Source organism: Bufo bufo, chromosome 5 (assembly GCF_905171765.1).
Source record: "Bufo bufo chromosome 5, aBufBuf1.1, whole genome shotgun sequence".
NCBI lineage: Eukaryota > Metazoa > Chordata > Amphibia > Anura > Bufonidae > Bufo > Bufo bufo.
In genome coordinates this window covers 441,384,298-441,403,841 of record NC_053393.1, presented here as the reverse complement: position 1 = coordinate 441,403,841, position 19,544 = coordinate 441,384,298, and the positions used below count along the sequence as shown (strand labels likewise).

The 19,544-nt window shown below is 43.9% G+C and overlaps 1 protein-coding gene across 3 annotated transcripts in view; it reads right to left on the bottom strand.

Moving 5' to 3' along the window:
• CPVL (carboxypeptidase vitellogenic like) overlaps positions 1 to 19,544 on the bottom strand; it is a 120,534-nt gene that overhangs the window by 45,546 nt on the left and 55,444 nt on the right. For all 3 annotated transcript variants that reach the window (XM_040433569.1, XM_040433571.1, XM_040433570.1), the window contains exons 10-11: positions 17,089 to 17,187; positions 4,192 to 4,365 (exon numbers count right to left, since the gene is read on the bottom strand). In XM_040433569.1, the coding sequence (XP_040289503.1) occupies positions 4,192 to 4,365; positions 17,089 to 17,187 (273 nt within the window). The remainder of the gene's footprint in view (positions 1 to 4,191; positions 4,366 to 17,088; positions 17,188 to 19,544) is intronic.

Sequence of the window (19,544 nt, the reverse complement as noted above, 5' to 3'; positions counted from 1 at the left end):
GACGGTGCCGTAACTTCTGTCAGACATCAGGTTCAGCATTAGGCTATGTTCACACCATAATTGGGCTACACAGTAGGCTTTCAGCATACATTTACTTTTCTTTATTATGCATGAAATGCACAGAAAATACATACAGCCACACATGTTAAGACTGAAATATGAAGCACCATGTCAAATATCTTGGAATAAGCGGCACAAAATTTATTGGGAGGTGCAGACCTCCTAATAAATTTGCTACATTTTTGGATGTCTATGTGGCAGAAATAGAAATCTATGACTGCTATGATCAGGTGTAGATTCGAGTCATATTTTTTGCCAAATTCTAGAGCAAGTGAGGCTAAATGTGTCAATCCAAAGAAGCCCTGCCTCCTCCTCATATTTTTGGAAAATGTCGAGAGGCTCAAAGGGATTCTGTCACCTGGATTTTAGTGACAGAGCTTTTAACATCATCACATCAGTCTGCTCGTTTTGTATTAAAATACACTAGTATTACTACCCTAAGTGTTGTCCTTTTGTCTAGAAAATCGCTTTTATTAATATGGTAATTACCCGAGTAAGGAGGCCAAGGGGCTGTCCCTCCGGCCGTTGGAGCCCAGATGCGCCCCTTCTCCTGGAGCCCAGCACTGCCCCACTGCTAATTTATTCACTCCTCATTGCCGGCTGGCGCATGTGCAGTGCGTCCTGTGAGGCCGATTCCAGGCGCTGACATGTGTATCCACTGCGCATGCGCGAGCGTATGGCTCAGCGAACGCATTCCGGGGATACACAGGTCAGCGCCTGGAATCGGCCTCACAGGACGCACTGCACATGCGCCAGCCGGCAATGAGGAGTGAATAAATTAGCAGTGGGGCAGTGCTGGGCTCCAGGAGAAGGGGCGCGTCTGGGCTCCAACGGCCGGAGGGACAGCCCCTTGGCCTCCTTACTCGGGTAATTACCATATTAATAAAAGCGATTTTCTAGACAAAAATGACAACACTTAGGGTAGTAATAGTAGTGTATTTTAATACAAAACGAGCAGACTGATGTGATGATGTTAAAAGCTCTGTCACTAAAATCCAGGTGACAGAATCCCTTTAAAGAGTTTGTCCACTATTTTGATACTGATGGCCTATCCTCAGGACTGGTCATCAATATTTGAAGGGGCTGTGGCTCTCCAGCGAGTGCTGCAGCCTCCTCAGAACAAACACAGCACCGTACACTGTAAGGCGATTGTGCTCGATATTGCAGCTCAGGTCCATTCACTTGAATGGGACTGAGCTGCACCTAGGCCATGTGACCAATGAATGTAACGCGATTGGTCTAGAAAGAGACCAGAGCACCATGGCCTCTTCAAAACAGAAGAGCCGTGGGGATGACCTATTCCGAGCCATCAATATCAAAATCTCAGACAATCTCTTTAAAATAGCAAATTTTAGCACAGAAATGGCATGAGCCAAAATGTGCGGTTTTTTTATGCCACAAAATTGGTGCAAATGTATTCAATACTAGGCGGAGTAAGCCCAGGCTGCACATAGCTTTCCATACCTTCTGCTACATAGATGACTTGGCAAGGAAATGGGCCCATAACGTAATTGAACTTTTAGTTTTCAATAATTCAAATTTCAACCCTCATAAAAGCTTAAATACATCAGAATACATATTTTGCCACATGCCTAGATAACCCGTGCCACTGAATAACGTCCATGCTCAGGAAACATTGACGCCTTTATCTAAAATAAAGGAAGTAGAAGGCTGGAAATCCATTTTATTTATCAGGCATTTCCATTTATACAATTTTAACAAAAAAAAAAAGACCATTTGTAAGTTGCTTCTGAACCAAAGCTGAAATACAACCCCCTTTCATGGGAGAAGACTAACAAATAAAAATAAGAAAGGAACAATCCTAAATGTTTGTTTTTGTTTTTTATTCTGGGACCTAAAAAAAAAATGTTTAATAAAACGGCCAAAAACTTCAAAACCACTAAGCAGCACAACAAGGATGCAATTAGTTGGGACTTAATGAGCTGCAGATGAGAAAATGACAGTTTCTAAAGTTTTATAACCATCATTTCCTGGCTAGGTAATCTCTGAACAGGCTGCTGCTGTCCTGAGGCGCATTAACCATCACAATGCAGCTCGCATGTCATCAACTAATCTCAGTAATTTTCATTAACAGGGGAAGGTTGGAGAAGCACATATTTCAAGAACAATTTTGCTTTCTACTGTATATTAACTGTAGGTATTACTAAGGGCGACCATATTCAATAGCTGACGGCCGACTCCCTCTATATACATATCCACAAGGTGATGGTTACAGCACGAAGGCACACTAGAACTGGTCTTCTTAAAAAATAAAAACTACATAAAATCACAAGGTGAGCGTTAATAGCAAAGGCCTAACTATTGCAATCAGGATCAGTGGAACAAGACAGAGGTTTTCTTTTGACAGCTGAAGGTCACCAGCATGGAAGCATGGCCGTGGCTGGAAAACCCACACACTTACACCTTTACTAGGGCAGTGATGGCAAACCTTTTAGAGACAAAGTGCCCAAACTGAACCACAAAACCTACTTATTTAATCGCAAAGTGCCAACACAGCAATTTAACCTGAATACTACAGTCCAATATAGTATATCTTCCATGTACTTTATCATTTAGCTATAATGCGTGGCCTATGCCGTTCATAGTGCGCTGCCTACGCCGCTCATAGCGCGCCCTGCGCTGATGAATGACAGGAAAAGTCTAAGACATATTGGTACACCATAGACTTTTTCCAGGGTGCCCACAGAGAGGGCTACGAGTGCCACTGGTCTAGGGGATCAAACACCCTCATATAAGACCAATTGACTTTAAAGGTTTCTTTCAGTAATACAGGACAGAACAACAGTGGAAAAATTCTAATGAGATGACCATATGCTCACCCCAACTTAAACTTTGTCTTGACTCATTGCACTAGTCCCCGGTTTCACTTACAATGGGCTCATAAATAAACATTCCTAATGTAACAGGAGAAGACAATTTTCACTGCAAACACGTGAAACAATCTATTTTGTTAAGGTTTTTAACAAATTCGGATTTAAGGGTAAAGGGGTTGTCGGACCCAAAAAAACTTTAGAACATATTTATCATAAAGGGGAAAAAAAAAAAAAAAAAGTGCTCACCTATTCTCTGCCGCTCTGTTAGAGCGTCGAGGTTCATGTTCCCACTTCTTCTGGTCTCCAGTGGACGTGTGACATTATATTTGTGGTCATGTGCACCACTGCAGCCATTCACTGGCCTCAGCAGTAACACGTCCCCAAATAATACATGTGCACATACCACTGCTGGTGCCAGTGAATGGCTGCTGCGGTGGCTGTTGACCCCACATGGAATGTCACACTTCCAGTTTGCCAGGAAACGTAAGGAGTGGGGGTGATTAGAAGAGTGCATTTTTTCTTTATGTTAAACACTTTCCCTACCCAAACTAAAATTGGTTTTGGGGTCTGACAACCCCTATAAGTTGCTGTCGTGTTTGTTCAACATACTGGGACAAGTGTATACAAAGCAACTGTACAATGAAGCCAGCAGTTGTGTCCTTGTTTCTTCTGGTCCCTACCTAGTGGACATGTAACACTATGTCCATGGTCATGTGCACTGTTGCCAATTGCCTCAGCGGTGACGTGTCCCCATGTGGCACATGTCCACATTTCGCCACTGAGGCCGTGGCATGTGACCATAGCTGGGACATCACACTTTAAGTCTGCCGTAGACCAGAAGGAGTGGGTAAAGGGAACCTCTGCACTCGGATGATGCGGGGATGAATAGGTGAGTGTGTTTAAGTTAAACCCTTATCCAGCCCTAAATAAAATTGGTTTACTTTGCTGCCTTGCTTGTCCAACATACTGGAACCAGCAGAATTTCCAGCTACAGACTTACAATTCTGACTGCCGAATTGGGACGCATAGTTCAATATCCATTTAATGAGATACACTAATGACCACCCTTCTCAATACTAGCCAGTCCAAGAGCATTTTACCACCTCAAGCAGTCAGCTATAAGGCTGTGAACTTCCACTATTGCTGAACCATTTTCCTGTTGTGGTGCATGGGGAGAAGTAAAGCTTTCTGCTTTCATCTTATTTTAAAGGCTGTTAAACCCACTGACCTTACAGAAACAGTGGCATCTCCTAATGGTTAGTGTGAGTAATGAGATTTGAAGCTGCACGACACTTACCCTGTAATTATCCATTAGCACCACCAACCATGGCTTTATGGTCTTCATCACATCAGAAAGCAAATGTTTCTCAACTTCAGATCCATCATGAAAGGTCAGGTTACCAACGTGGATTGCCTTCCTAACTACTGGGAGAGCCAGAAAAGGTCCAAAGTACCCCTGGTCCACTGGTTCCTGCACACAAATACATTATGGAAAGAGGCAGTGTTTTAATAGGAGATACCTGCTACAAAAGAGTAAAATAGAAATTGTATCACAAAGTTAAAAAAAACCCTAATGATAACATTAGAAAGTAGAACTACATAATATAAAGTAATGGTTCCTTCACACTTTATTAACTGTACTCATCTGTCATCACAGATGACACATTAAAAAAATATATTGACCCAAAGTTAAAAGGTTGAGAGGTGTAAAAAACTTATGAAATTCATCACTCGTCATTTCAGGCAGCAACCACAATGTCATTTTAAAGGTGTTGTCCGGGTTCAGAGCTGAACCCAGACATACCTCCATTTTCACCCCAGCAGGCCCCCTGACTTAAGCATCGGAGCAGTTTATGCTCCGATGCTCTCCTTTGCCCTGTGCTAAATCGAGCAGGGCAAAGGCATTTTCAGGAGTTCCGGTGACGTCACCGGCACTGATGGGCGGGGTTTAGCGCTGCCCTAGCCAGTAAAACGGCTAGGGCAATGCTAAAGCACGCCCATCAGAGCTGGTGACGTCACCGAACACACTGCGGGGCAGAAGCTTCCGCCCGGCAGTGTGTTATTTTAAACAAAATAGCCCTTTCCCTGCGCAGTCTAGCGCAGGGCAAGGGAGCGCATCAGAGCATGAGATGCTCCGATGCTAACATCAGGGGGGCTGGCTGGGTGAAAATATGGGTATGTCCGGGTTCAGCTCTGAACCCGGACAACCCCTTTAATGATCCTGAGTTGAATAAATTGAAACTTCTCCTAGTGGAGGTCTTTTAGATCTTCTTTCCGCCACGTGTTTATGGCAGAAGGGACAGTTATTAAAAGGGGTCAGCCACCTTTTGGGCGGGTTTTTTACAAATGGCCAGACCTGCAAAAGGGAAGCATACCTACACTGTTGAGTCCAAGCATCTTTGCTTCCCATCCTCAGATGCCTCGTTCAGGTCCTCCACTTGTCAACATCCGCTTTTAAACCCCTGCAGCCAATCGACGGAAGCAGTGGTGACCTGCTCCCTTGTGTCAGGTTAACTGGTCTTGTGATGCAAAAAGATCAGGTCACCACTGCAGCCAGTGATGGGCTGCATCGGTGTTAAAGCAGATGTTGACAGCAGGAGGCCCAAGTGAAGCATCTGAAGACTGGGAGCAAAGGAGCTAGGACCCAGTGGTGAGGAGAAGGTAAGTAAGCTTCCTCTTTGCAAGGCTGGCCATGAGGGGGAGGGGATTTGCCAAAAGGCAGCCAACCCCTTTAATGCCTTCACCAACACAAATTGGTATTAAAAATATTTGTTCTATTTAGACCCCCACATTGGGTCACTGTCACGAGTGGAGTACCTCAGGGGTCAGTATTGGGCCCTATTCTCTTTAATATATTTGTTAATGATCTTGTAGAAGGCTTGCACAGTAAAATAATTTTTTTTGCAGACGACACAAAACTGTGTAAAGTAATTAACACGGAAGAGGACAGTATACTGTGTATATATAATACAGGAGGACAGTATACTGCTACAGAGGGATCTGGATAGATTGTAGGCTTGGGCAGATAAGGTTTAACACTGACAAATGTAAGGTTATGCACATGGGAAGGAATAATGCAAGTCACATACTAAATGGTAAAACACTGGATAACACTGACATGGAAAAGGACTTCGGAATTTTAGTGGACAGCAAACTAAGCTGTAGAAACCAGTGTCAGGCAGCTGCTGCCAAGGCCAATAAGATAATGGGGTGCATCAAAAAGGGCATAGATGCCCGTGATGAGAACATAGTCCTGCCACTTTACAAATCACTAGTCAGACCACACATGAAGTACTGTGTACAGTTCTGGGCTCCTGTGAACAAGGCAGACATAGCGGAACTGGAGAGGGTTCAGAGGAGGGCAACTAAAGTAATAACTGGAATGGGGGGACTACAGTACCCTGAAAGATTATCAAAATTAGGGTTATTCACTTTAGAAAAAAACACGACAGAGGAGATCTAATAGTAATAACTATGTATAAATATATCAGGGGACAGACAGTACAGAGATCTCTCCCATCATCTATTTATCCCCAGGACTGTGACTGTGACAAGGAGACATCCTCTGCGTCTGGAGGAAAACAGGAATTAGACTTACTGGTAATTCAGTTTCCATAAATCCACCATGACTGCACACATGAGAAATTGACCCCTGACCTCTGTACGGGCAGGAACAGAGAAAGGTTAAATTGACCCCTCCCACCACCATACACCAGTGAGTTCCAGATTACAGTGCTCCGACCCACTGTAAGTGTAACATGCATTTTCTATATATATATATATATATATATTTTTTTTTTTTTTTTTTGGGGTAAGTTTCCGGTTTTCCATTTCACCACCATGACGGCACACATGAGAAACCTACCAGATTACTAACATTTACGCTGGGTTCAGACCTGAGCGTTCGCGATGGAGCGCTCTGTATGCGCGACTGTACCGGCGTTTACAATCGCGCATACAGAGACAAGCGAACACCCATTGTCGCGCGTTCCCGAAAGTCTATGTACGGGAACGCGCGACAAAACGCCCCAAAGAAGCTCAAGAACTTTTTTGAGCGTCGGGCGTTTTACAGCGCGATCGTACGCGCTGTAAAACGCCCAGGTGAGAACCATTCCCATAGGGAAGCATTGGTTTCTCCTTGTTGAGCGTTTTACAGCGCGTTGGAACGCGCTGTAAAACGCTCAGGTGTGAAACCAGGGTAAGGGGGGCTATGGCTTGTAAAACTTTCCTCCCGAAAGAAAGATCTGAGGATCTGGATAAGTCCAATCTATAATGTCTTACAAAAGTATTCGTACTAGACCATGTGGCTGCTCTGCATATTTGTTCCAGAGAAGCCCCTGCTTTTTCTGCATATGATGAGGAAATTGCCCTGGTAGAATGGGCTTTAACTCCTACGGGGCAACTAATACCCTGAATATTGTAACAATCAGAAATAGTCAGTCTGATCCATCTAGCGATGGTTGCCTTTGATACTGCTTTGCCCTTATTCTTTCCCTGGAACTTAATAAGTAAATTGTCCACCTGGCGCAAGTCTTTGGTGTTTTCTAGGTATTTGAGGACAGTTCTTCTGACATCCAGGCAGTGGAATTGCTTCTCCCCAGGATTTTTGGGGTTAGTGCAGAAGGAAGGCAATATTATTTCTTGGTTTCTGTGAAAATCGGTTACTACCGTGGGTAAAAACCCTGGATCTAGTTTGAGGGTTATCCTGTCTTCCTGTATAGTGAGGTATGGTTCCTGAATTGAAAGGGCCTGGATTTCGCTTAACCTACTAGCTGATGATATGGCTATCAGGAAGGCTGTTTTCTGTGAAAGGTTCTTTAAGGAGATGTCTTCTAAAGGTTCAAATGGAGCCCCAGTCAGTCCTTTAAGAACCGTATTTAAGTCCCAGGAAGGCATCCGGGGTCTGATTGAAGGTCTTAGTCTAGATGCGGATCTAATAAATCTCCTGATCCATCTATGATTGGCCAGTTCACTGTCAAAGAAGGCACTTAGGGCTGAGATCTGACTTTCAGGGTAGAAGGTCTGAGGCCTAGTTCTAGGCCCCTTTGAAGAAAGTCTAGGATCTTCTGGATATAGGGCTCTGAATTGTTAGTTGTGTCCTCTCCACTCCAGATACCAAATTTTTTCCATATTTTGAGGTAAATGGCACCAGTAACTTTTTTTTTTTACTTGCCTTGAGAGTAGATATTACCTTGTCAGAAAGACCCTTGCGTCTTAGGATTTCAGATTCAGGATCTATGCTGTTAGTTTGAAGAGTTCCGGATGTGGATGTGAGATCGGGCCCTGGACCAAGGTATCTTCCCTGAGTGGAAGAGTTAAAGGTTCCTGTGGAGATAGCTTCATTAGTATGCAGAACCAACTTCTCTTGGGCCAGAATAGGGTTATTAGGATTAGTTTTGCAGTCTCCTGCATGGCTTTCTGTAGAACCCTGGGTATTAGCTGGAATGGGGGAAAGGCATAAGCGAGGTCGCAGTTCCAGTTTTGGTAAAACACATCTATTGCCCAAGGATTGTCCTTTGGGTTCAGGGAGCAAAACAATGGGACTTTTGCATTCAGTTTGGAAGCTAATAGGTATATTGATGGGAGACCCCACTTTTTTTTTTTTTAACATCAGGTTGAATATTTTGCTGTTTAAGGACTATTCTCCCTGATCTATGGTGGTCCTGCTCAGAAAATCTGCTATTAAGTTTTGTTCTGCTTTTAGGTGAATGGCCGAGATAGATTTTACTTTTCCCTCTGCCCAGGAGAATATTTTTGCGGACAGATTCTGAAGTTTTACTGATCTTGTACCTCCCTGATGTTTCAGGTAGGATACTGTTGTCACATTGTCTGAGAAGATCTTTATGTGGTTGTTTACCATTTTTGTCGAGGCCGCCTTCAAGGTCTCCCACACTGCTCTGAGCTCCCGATAGCAATGCGATACTCGAACTATCTCCGTAGACCAGATTCCCTGATAGAGGTCTGTGTTGACTTTGGTCCCCATCCCGTGCCGTTTGCGTCGGTCTTGTGTTTTCTGCCATTCTACGCCCTTCCTTAGCTTTTTTGAATCCAACCACCAGAGTGTAGAGCTATTTACGTGCCCTGGGATCCAAATCCTTTGGTCTAGTGATGCCTGGCTCTTGTCCCACTTCTTCAGGAGCCAAGTCTGGAGGGTTCTGTAGTGGGCTTGACACCATGGAACTGCAATACAGGCTGTCATCTGCCCTAAGAGACTCATTGTCTCCCTGATGGAATAAAACCTTTTTTTTTTTTCCGATAATTTTTAGTGCTTTTCCGTTTTTTTAGCATCATCATGTTATGCTTAGACAATAAGCAGATTCATTGTAGAATACATACAGCAATTGTAGTATGGAACACGTAGATACATATTCAAGTCATATATCCAAGTATACAGTATTGCAATTTACAAGCAAATAAACCGGTCAATAAAACCTCCCAACAGCAAGTAACTCCCCCCCCACCTGCCCCCACCAAAACCAGGGCAGGACAGTGTGACAATAATCCCATTGAGATTCCTCCTATGAGAATTGGAGATGTGTAACCTCTCCCATTGCGCATCTGTAATGGTACCCCATCTCTTTCCCAGTGTGGTCTAATTTTAAGAGGATATTTTTTTTAAAAGGTCTTCAAGCAAGGCCTGATACAACGTGGAAATTGCTCCCTTTACCGGTCCTGCATTAACCGTTGCGTTCAGCAGCTCACTAGATTCAAACGTCACCGAAGCTATTTTGGACTGAGCTTCCAAAGCATGTCTGAGCTGCAGATACTTCTAAAACTGTGTGGAAGGTAAGCTAAATTCAGAACATAGCTGCTGGTACTGCTTTAGGATTCCATTTGAGTAGATATGACCTAGATTCCAAAACGCTTTATTTTCCCACTGTGAATACCCATTTAAGCCAACCAGTTCATGGAGCGCCTGGTTGTTCCATAAAGGCGAGATATTGACCAAGCCCGATATTTCTAGAATGTCCTTTGCCTTAACCCAAATCTTTCTCATAAGTTGTAAAGTTGGAATATGCCCAGCTTCTCCTTTTACTTCTCCCTCTATGGCTGGTAAGGGGGAGACCTACCCGAGACCCACTCCATTAACTGACCACTCCTTCCCATTTCACCCATCACACCCCAGCCCTTGAAGTGTTGTAATTGAGCAGACAGAAAATATAACATAGTACTAGGTAGTGCTAGACCACCCGCATTCTTATTTTTCTGTAAGGTCTCATATTTGATCCTACCTCTATTATTTTTCCAGAGAAAAAACCGAAACAGCTGTTGAATCTTGTAAAAATAATGTGTAGGAATCCATACAGGAGAGTTGTGCAAAATATATAACAACTGGGGCATCAGAATGATCTTCAATAGGTTACCTCTCCCCACCATCGATAATGGCAACTTGTGCCAGGTGGCAACCTTATTTTTGAACTTCTCTATCAAAGGCAATAAGTTATTAGAAATATATTCACCAGGGTTCATCGAAACTACCACCCCAAGATACTTAAAGGAATACACTACTTTGAGCTCAGAGGAACTGGCATCATAAGTTTGTAAGTGTGGAGATATTGGGAGGATCACCGATTTATCCCAGTTTATAAGAAGTCCAGACTGGCCACCAAACTCCGAAATTATGAAAATTATAGAATCTAGGGAGTGAGCTAAATTACCTACATATATTAGCATATCATCCGCATAGAGAGATACGCGTTCTTCCATAGTACCCCTCTCGAGTCCCCGTACCAATGGTGTGGACCTTAGAAGACATGCTAATGGCTCTATCGCCAGTGCGAACAAGAGAGGGGACAACGGGCAGCCTTGCCTCTTCCCTCTCTCCAGAGCCAATGCAGGCGACAGCTGACCATTCACTCTAATTCTAGCCCTGGGCTCACAATACAGAAGCTTAACCCAATTAAAGAAATCCTGAGCCAAAGCCTATCCTATTCATAACTGCCCAAAGATATTCCCACTCGACGCTGTCAAAAGCTTTGGCCGCGTCGAGTGAGACCACAGCAGCTCCATCATCTCCCCCTCAAGCTGAAGATTCAAAAATAAACGTCTGAGATTTAAAGCTGTGGATTTTCTAGGCATAAATCCAGATTGATCATCATGGATAATAGTTTGAATAACCTTAAGTAGCCGATTGGCCAAGACTTTAGCAAGAAGTTTTACATCCACTGTCAGGAGCGAAATGGGTCTATAGGAGTCTACAAGAGTGGGGTCCTTGCCCGGTTTGGGCAGTACTACTACGATTGCCTCCCTCATGGGGCAGGGCAATTTACCCTCCCGAAGGGCATCCTTAAAGACCACTAGAAGCTGCGGAAGTAACAGCTCCCCATGTTTCTTATAAAATTCGCCAGGTAGGCCATCCCCTCCCGACGCCTTATCATTAGGGATAGATTTCAGCGCCACTTCTAGCTCCTCCAAAGATATATCTTCATCTAGGAGCAGCTTATTTTCCTTTGATAGGACTGGCATATCTATCCCTGCCAAATAATTGGATCTATCGGATGCAGTGGTTGCCAGTCTGGACCTGTACACCTCCCTAAAATGAGCGTAAAAAACTCTCAGAATACCTTCATCTCCTGTTACCAATTGTCCCCCAGACTCTCTAATGGAGGCTATACAAGAAGGGCCAGATTGTGCCTTAATCACGGTAGCCAATAAGTGGCCCGCACTTTCCCCTTCAGCAAAGTATCTCTGAGCCGTAAAAATACGCTTGTCCTCAGCTTTAACTTGTATGTGTTCTTTCAATAGATTTTGGGCTTCCTTCCAATTTGCCTCGTTAATCGATGTGGGCTGATCTACATATTTAGTTTCTAAATGCATAACTCTATCCGAGAGCTCTCTAAACAGATCCCGGCTCTTAGATTTCCTTACACTGATCTGTTTAATATATAACCCCCTAACATACGCTTTTAGGGCGTCCCATACTATCGCCACAGATGCAGAGCCTACATTAATAGCTAGATAGTCAGCAATGGCCCCAGAGATTTCACTTCCAGTATCCACCAACGTGAGCCAGAATGGGTTCAAGCGCCAAATAGGCCGAGTTATGTGCAGCTGCCTTCCCACTACCAATGTAATCAACAGTGGAGAATGGTCAGATATACTGCGAGGAAGATATGAAATCTCTTGTCAGAGCCACTAAGGCTGAGGATCCAATTGCTAAGTCTATTCTGGATAAGGAGTTGTAAGAAGGAGAGTAACATGAATATTGACGCTGACCAGGATGCATGGTTCTCCAAATGTCACATAGATCCACTTCCTCCAGCAGTTTTGCCAGAGAAGTAGGGGCATTGGTGTGTGCCCCTGATCCAGCATGAAATCTATCTAGAGAGCCGTCAAGATACATGTTAAAATCCCCCACAATAAGTATAGGGACCGACGGGAAGTGAAAGCAATAACAAGAACAGTCTTCATAATTTCAGCCGAGTACGGAGGGGGAACATATATGGCCACCAGAATAAGCCGGAATTGAAAAATCTGGCAGTCTACACATACAAATCTACTGTCGATATCAATATATGATTCCTGAGCTATAAACGTAATAGATCTATGTACTAAAATACTGACACCTCGGGCATGCGTGGAGTAGGTAGAATGAAACTCACAGCCCATCCATCCTTTATGAATCAGACGCGTCTTATCAGGGGTTAAATGGGTCTTGGAAAAACATATAATAGCTGGTTGAAAATCCTGCAAAGTATGAAAAATAGCAGACCGTTTAGATGCCTGCGACATCCCTCTCACATTCCATGCGAGAACTTTAAAGGAACACATCATGGTGCCACATGTGAATATATAGAAGCCAGTGCCGACGACCCCGGAGGAATCTCCAAATAGCAATAGGAAGAGAAATATATCCAGCTCCATTATCCCCTCATCCCAACAATCCCATAACCATCATAGACATGTTCCGTATTGTGAACCAAACAGGGGTACACAAGAGATAAGCAAAGTGAACCTAACCGTTAGAAACTAACGATATAAACAAAAGGTGACGAAACGGTTATGTAGTCAACATAAGCGCTGCAACCTGGATGCACAAATGGGTTATTTCACCTAACCTCCTAACCTAACAGTATGGCGACCCCTATAGTGCTATAAGTACAAAAAGAAAAAACAACATATATAACCTCCCACCCCTCCTCAGATAGCAATAGTTCCGTAGAACCATATCACATAATGAAGGATAATATCCTAAGAAAAACTGCAATTATAGAACAGTTCCGCCAATAATGTCACCATTACTTCAGGTGTTGTTGCCACGCCGATCTTTGTCATGGGCATCCAGCCATTGACAGGCCTCCGCAGGATCTTCGAAGATGTGCGTGGATCCATTCGCCACCACCCGGAGTTTAGCCGGATACAACATGGAGTACGGCCATTGTAGGGATCTCAGCCGCTTTTTTAAACCTCCAAAAATATCGCTCTCCGTTTTTGTATTTCCGCAGAAAAGTCTGGGAACATCAGAACACTGTTACCGTTGATTTGTATATCTGGGCAGTTCCTCTCATACGACCCTCCAACTCTCCAATTAGCTCCTTAAACTGCCGCATATCTTGTCTTATCAACAGTACCTCTTCTTTGAGGCTCCCCACATTAGTATTAAGGGACGTGAGGGCTGTATTACACTGCGCCACCATTCTATACACATCTGCTATAGTAGGTTCGGCTATGGGTGCAGTCTCTAGCAGCAACTCTGGACCCACCTTCTGTTGTACATCAGAGGCAGAAGAGGCAGTTTCCGAGCTCGCTGCTCCCTGTGGCTCGCCGGACGGACCAGCATCTAGCAAAGGAGCACTTGCTGCAGATGTCAAGGTGCGGGCAAACTTCCCCAGCTTCGCCGCCACTTCGGAGAGTTTTGCAGCGTGTGCGGCGCCATTTTGTTTGTTCGGCGTGTCCATGCCGCTCTCCTTTACCTCCTTCTCCTTAGACTTTTGGCGGGTCATGATGCCTCCAGATAGGTGACCAACGTCTGGGGAGGTTTCTGAGCTGTATCGGTCTCCAATATAGTCAGGTAGGAGACAGGCAAAAGATAAATCTCAGGAGTATGTCCAGGAGCTCCGCGCCACGCGTCTGTCTACATCGCCGGTCAGGCCACGCCCCACAAAACCTCATTTTTAAAAACCCTCTGACTGTTTTTTGTATATTTACTATCCTTTCTTCTAGAGGGAAGGAAGTCTGTTTTGTGGAGTCCAAAAGAACACCCAGAAATGTTACCCTTGTTTTCGGTGATAGGCAGGACTTGTTTAAGTTTATTATACATCCTAGGTTTTTTTAAGAGGTCGCAATCCTTGTCTCGGTCTATTTTTACTTGTTGTTGTGAGTCTGATATGATTAAGAAGTCGTCTAAGTAGGGGATGATTGTAAGACCCTGAGTTCTCAAAAGGGCGACAATATCTACGATTAATTTGGTGAATATTCTAGGGGCAGATGATATTCCGAAGGGAAGGGGCGATGAATTGAAAATGGGCTAGGTTCCCTATCTGATCTTTTATGGTGAACCTTAGGTATTTTTGAGACTCTGTACGGATCGGGACGTGGTAGTACGCGTCTTTCAGGTCGACTGTACACATCAGGGCGTTTCTTTTTATTATTAGGATGGTGGAGCTCAGGGATTCAATCTTGAATTTCCTGTAAGTAACATGCCTGTTTAGGTCTTTTAAGTTTATTATTAATAGGTGCCCTCGTTTTTTTTTTTTTTTACTAGGAATAGGTTTGAGTAATATCCCTGCCCCTGTTGAGATAGAGGGACTAGAATTACTACTCCCAATTTTTGGAGATGCTGAATTTTTTCCCAATTCAATGGCAACTGTGCCGGGGGGGGGGGGGGGGGGGAAACTCTATCCTGTACCCGTCCTTTATTATGTTTAAAGCCCAGGGATTTGAAGTTACGTATTTCCACTGCGGGTAGAAGGTTTTTAGTCTTTCCCCTATCCTGGCGTCATCGATTGTTGCTGGATTTGTTTTGGGGGTTAAGAAGATATCCTCTCCCCCGTCCCCCTTTTGCATATCTCCAGTGGCCCGTTTTTCCTTTTTCATGAAAGTATTTTCCCTGATTAAACTGTGGACGAAAAGGCAATCTTCTTTTTGTCGGCTTATCGTCAGGAAAACCTTTTTTCGGTAGCTTTTTCTAGGATCGTGTCCAGGACAGGGCCAAAAACGTACTCCCCAGAAAAATATATCAAACATAACTTCATTTTGGATGCTATATCTCCCCCCCAGGATTTCACCCAAAGAGCACTTCTTGCGGCATTGGATAGAGCCGCGTCTGTAGCTGAAAAACGAATAGTTTCTGCTGAGGCATCAGCTAGGAAGCCTGTAGCAGACTTCAATAATGGTATTGAATCCAATATCTTTTCCCGTGAGGTTTTATTAATTAGATGTCTCTCTAGTTCATTTAACCAGAGATACATCGACCTAGCCACTGAGGTTGCGGTGATATTTGTTTTGAGGCAATACAATGCCGCTTCCCAAGACCTCCTCAGGAGGCTATCTGCTTTTCTCTCCATGGTATCTTTTAATTGGGAAGAATCTTCAAAAAGGTAGAGAGTTTTTTTATTTTATTTACTTTTGCTACCTGGATGTCAATTCTAGGTATTTCGTCAAACACCTTAGATTCAGTGGGATCGAATAATAACCTGTTTTTGAATTCCTTAGAGATGCCCAATTTTTTCTCAGGGGATGCCCACTCGTCCATAATCATTTCTTAATATTTTCGTTTATGGGAAAAACTCTAAAACGTTTAGTTTTTAATCCCCCAAACATCTCCTCCTAAACTGAGTGAGGTTTTTGGACGTCCCATAGTGTCGCTGACCGCTTTTAAAAGGTCATTCATCTCAGCTATGGAAAAAATGAATTTTTTTGATTCGTCTGTTATTTCCCCTTCTGATGAGGGATGCTCGTCTTCATCTTTTTTAGATGAGGAAGCTTCGTCCTCTAACCCGTCAGAGTCTGAGGAGGATATATCTATAAATTTTTGGCGTTTTGGCGAAGGCGCTGCAAGGGCCTTCTTGGATTATAGTCTTGAATTCCTGCATGATAGACGGCTGTTCATCTCATGATTTTTGTAATACACTCCTTACAGCGCTTTTTAGTATAATTATCAGAAAGTTTAGAACAGCATTGGATGCATCTCATAGTCTTCCTGGGTTTCTTCAAGGTTTGTTTAGAGACCTATGAGAGAGCAGCTGTATTATTGCAGGATTCAATGTATAGTACATCAACAGAAAAGTGCTGTATACATTGAGATGTGGGGTACCAGCCCAAGGAGAGGCATTCCATAGGAGTAAAATAAACCACCTCCTATAATCCCCACCATAGACCCTTTCCTTTGTGGGTCTGCTGCCACTACACAGAAGAGTACACACAGTTTGAAGCGTTGGGTCTGCCCCCCCTTTGAGTAACAGGGCTAGACATCTTATTTAGCCCTGTGTACTTGCAGCAGCGCCGAGGCTCAGTATCTTAGCGCTTGCATAGTGATGCAAATGCTGCTTCCTGAGCTTGGAAAGCAGCAAAGGATACATTGAGCAAGCACCAAGTTGGCTTATTGACTCGGTGCCTGCTCAGTGGATCTAAAGAGTGCTGCTTTCTGAGCACATTAGATCCACTGCCCAGGCACCAAAATACTGAGCCAGTGCTGCCACGAACACAGGGCTCGCCCAATATCTCAAAAGGGGAGGGGGAAGTACAGCAAGGAAAAGGAACCCTGTACTAGTGGTGCTCCTTGTGTTATGACCAGCCCCTTGGTGCTCCAGATAGGTAATTTATATACATGTAAAAATTTATATATCTCAGCACTATAAAACTCTATCGAAAAAATTGAAATGTTGTCATTATCAGTCCTACAAGGTAATAGGCCTGGTTTAACAAGGTTAATCATGCTCACAGATGTTCTTCAAAGGGGTATTTTAATTTCATGATATTGATAACCTATCATCAAGAGAGGTCATCAATTCAGACTGGAGGAGATCTGACACTGCGCCCATGTAAGCAGTGTCCTCTTGAGTGTTTACCTGCAGGTTGTCTAGATTGCAGTGATGGTTCAGGGTAATAACAACTTTTTGCTACATTTACTTCTAATTCCACTGAGGATGGGTCATCAATTTCATGAAACTGGAATACCTCTTAAAGGAATCAACAGAATTTCTCTGTCGACTGCATCAAGAATATTACGGGCTGATTAATTGGTAATACTTACCTGACATTGGAGAAAGTTGAAGTAATTACTGCAACCTGTAACATTCTGATAGAAGGAAGGATATGAAGTCCTGTCACCATTCAGTAATGAATCAAAGACCTATGAAATAAAGGCAAAAAAAGCAAGGTCAATTATTTTTTTTTTTTTACACGCATCAAAAGTCATGCAAATCTTATCCCCCCATCCTCTAAGGGTATGGAAAAAAAATGTGGTGGAATCAAAGGCACCAGTCCGAGGCTGACCCTCAGGCTTCCGCTGCAGTTCTGCCTTTTGACCGCAGCAGATCCATCCGCGGCTTTAGCACCATTCAGTGAGGCTAATCCGTGAAAGGGCATCCACCGGAAACCAGGAACCGCACCCAGAAGGGATATGTCCCTTCTAGACATCGTCTGGAAATCTACAGCGATATGAATGGCAGCAAGGACCTCCATAGACAACAGTGGGAGTGTGGTTTTTTTGGCATGGGATTCCATGCACAGATGACACCGTGTGAACAAGCCCTTACTTTCCTCACCATCAAAAAACATTTAAAGACAACACTAGGCAGGCAATCATTTTTAACTTCATCATCAGGTTCTTCAGTAGTGTGCTGCACCACAAAGAACACCACATCTAGTACACCGCACGTTGTCATGGATCTGTGGCAAAGGAACCGGTCACATTGATCCTGCTGTCCATTCTGCAGCAACATGCCATAGAGCAAGAGGAGCTGAGCAGATCAATATATAGTTTCACAGACGGTAAGTCCAGAGGCTTGACGACCATCTCTGTATGTACACTCACCGAGTATTACCACCTACTAGACTCAAACCAAGACAGAACAGGGATTCATATCAATTGATGCTAGTTATGTAGTTTTGTGGAGTCTACTCAGTACACCAGTCCTGCTTTATTACATGCTTTCTGCACATCTGACCATATATTTAATGGGGCGGCAGGTTAACGGCAAATGGCCAACAGTCTAGTTGTCCAACAAAACTTTTGCCTAATAACAGTACAAATATATATGACCATGCACAGACAAATCACATACTGCTAAGGCTGGTTTTCACACCTTACTGGCCATATTAATACCTAGCCATATCTGTTAAATTAACCTATAGTTAATCTAATGAACAAAACTGATTGCCATAGGGTTCTTTAGTGATCTAATCTTGGTTCACTAGAACTGTGGGAGGTCCAGGCATTGTGGCCACATTAGGGCCATCTGGCATTGAAATTAGGGTGCTCTTTTATAAAATGTAATTAACTGCAAATATGTACTATAAACTTCAGATTAAGGGCTCTTTCACACTTGCGTTGTCCGGATCAGTCGTGCACTCCATTTGCCGGAGGTGCCCGCCGGATCCGTAACACCGCAAGTGAACTGAAAGCATTTGAAGACTGATCCGTCTTCAAAATGCATTCAGTGTTACTATGGCACCCAGGACGCTATTAAAGTCCTGGTTGCCATAGTAGTAGTGGGGAGCAGTAAACTTACAGTCCGTGCGGCTCCCGGGGCGCTCCAGAATGACGTCAGAGCGCCCCATGCGCATGGATGACGTGATCCATGCGACACGTCATCCATGAGCGTGGGGCGCCCTGACGGTAAGTATACTGCTCCCCCGCTCCCCACTACACTTTACCATGGCAAACAGGACTTTAGCATCCTTGCAGCCATGGTAACCATTCAGAAAAAGCTAAACGTCGGATCCGGCAATGCGCCGAAACGACGTTTAGCTTAAGGCCGAATCCGGATTAATGCCTTTCAATGCTGCGGTATTTTCTCCGGCCAAAAAACGTTCCGGTCCGGAACTGAAGACATCCTGATGCATCCTGAACGGATTTCTCTCCATTCAGAATGCATTAGGATAATCCTGATCAGGATTCTTCCGGCATAGAGCCCCGACGACGGAACTCTATGCCGGAAGAAAAGAACGCAAGTGTGAAAGAGCCCTAAAGCTACTGGCCAAATAAATCCAATATAGCAGATAATTTTGTTGACAAATTATTAGATATTCCACAATCAACTGTGAGTGGTTTTACGGCAAGGTAGAAGCTTTTAGGAACCACAGCAACTCAGCCATAAGGGTGCAGACCACATACAGTTATAAAGAGGGCTCACTGGGTTCTGAGGCACATAGGGAGAGATTTATCAAACTGGTGTAAAGTAGAACTGGCTTAGTTGCCCCTAGCAACCAGATTCCACCTTTCATTTTCCAAATGAGCTCTGAAAAATGAAATGTGGAATCTGATTGGTTGCTACGGGCCAGTGTCTGTTTTCCTTTAGACAAGTTTTGATAAATTTAGTGCATAAAAGTCACCAACGCTCTGCTGACTCTGCAGACCCCAACCTTCTTTGGAATTCACATCAGCACAACAACTGTGCGCCTGGAGCTTCGTGGCAGGGGTTTCCATGGCTGAGAAGCTGCATGCAAGCCTTACATCACCAAGCACAATGCCAAGCGTTAGAGGAA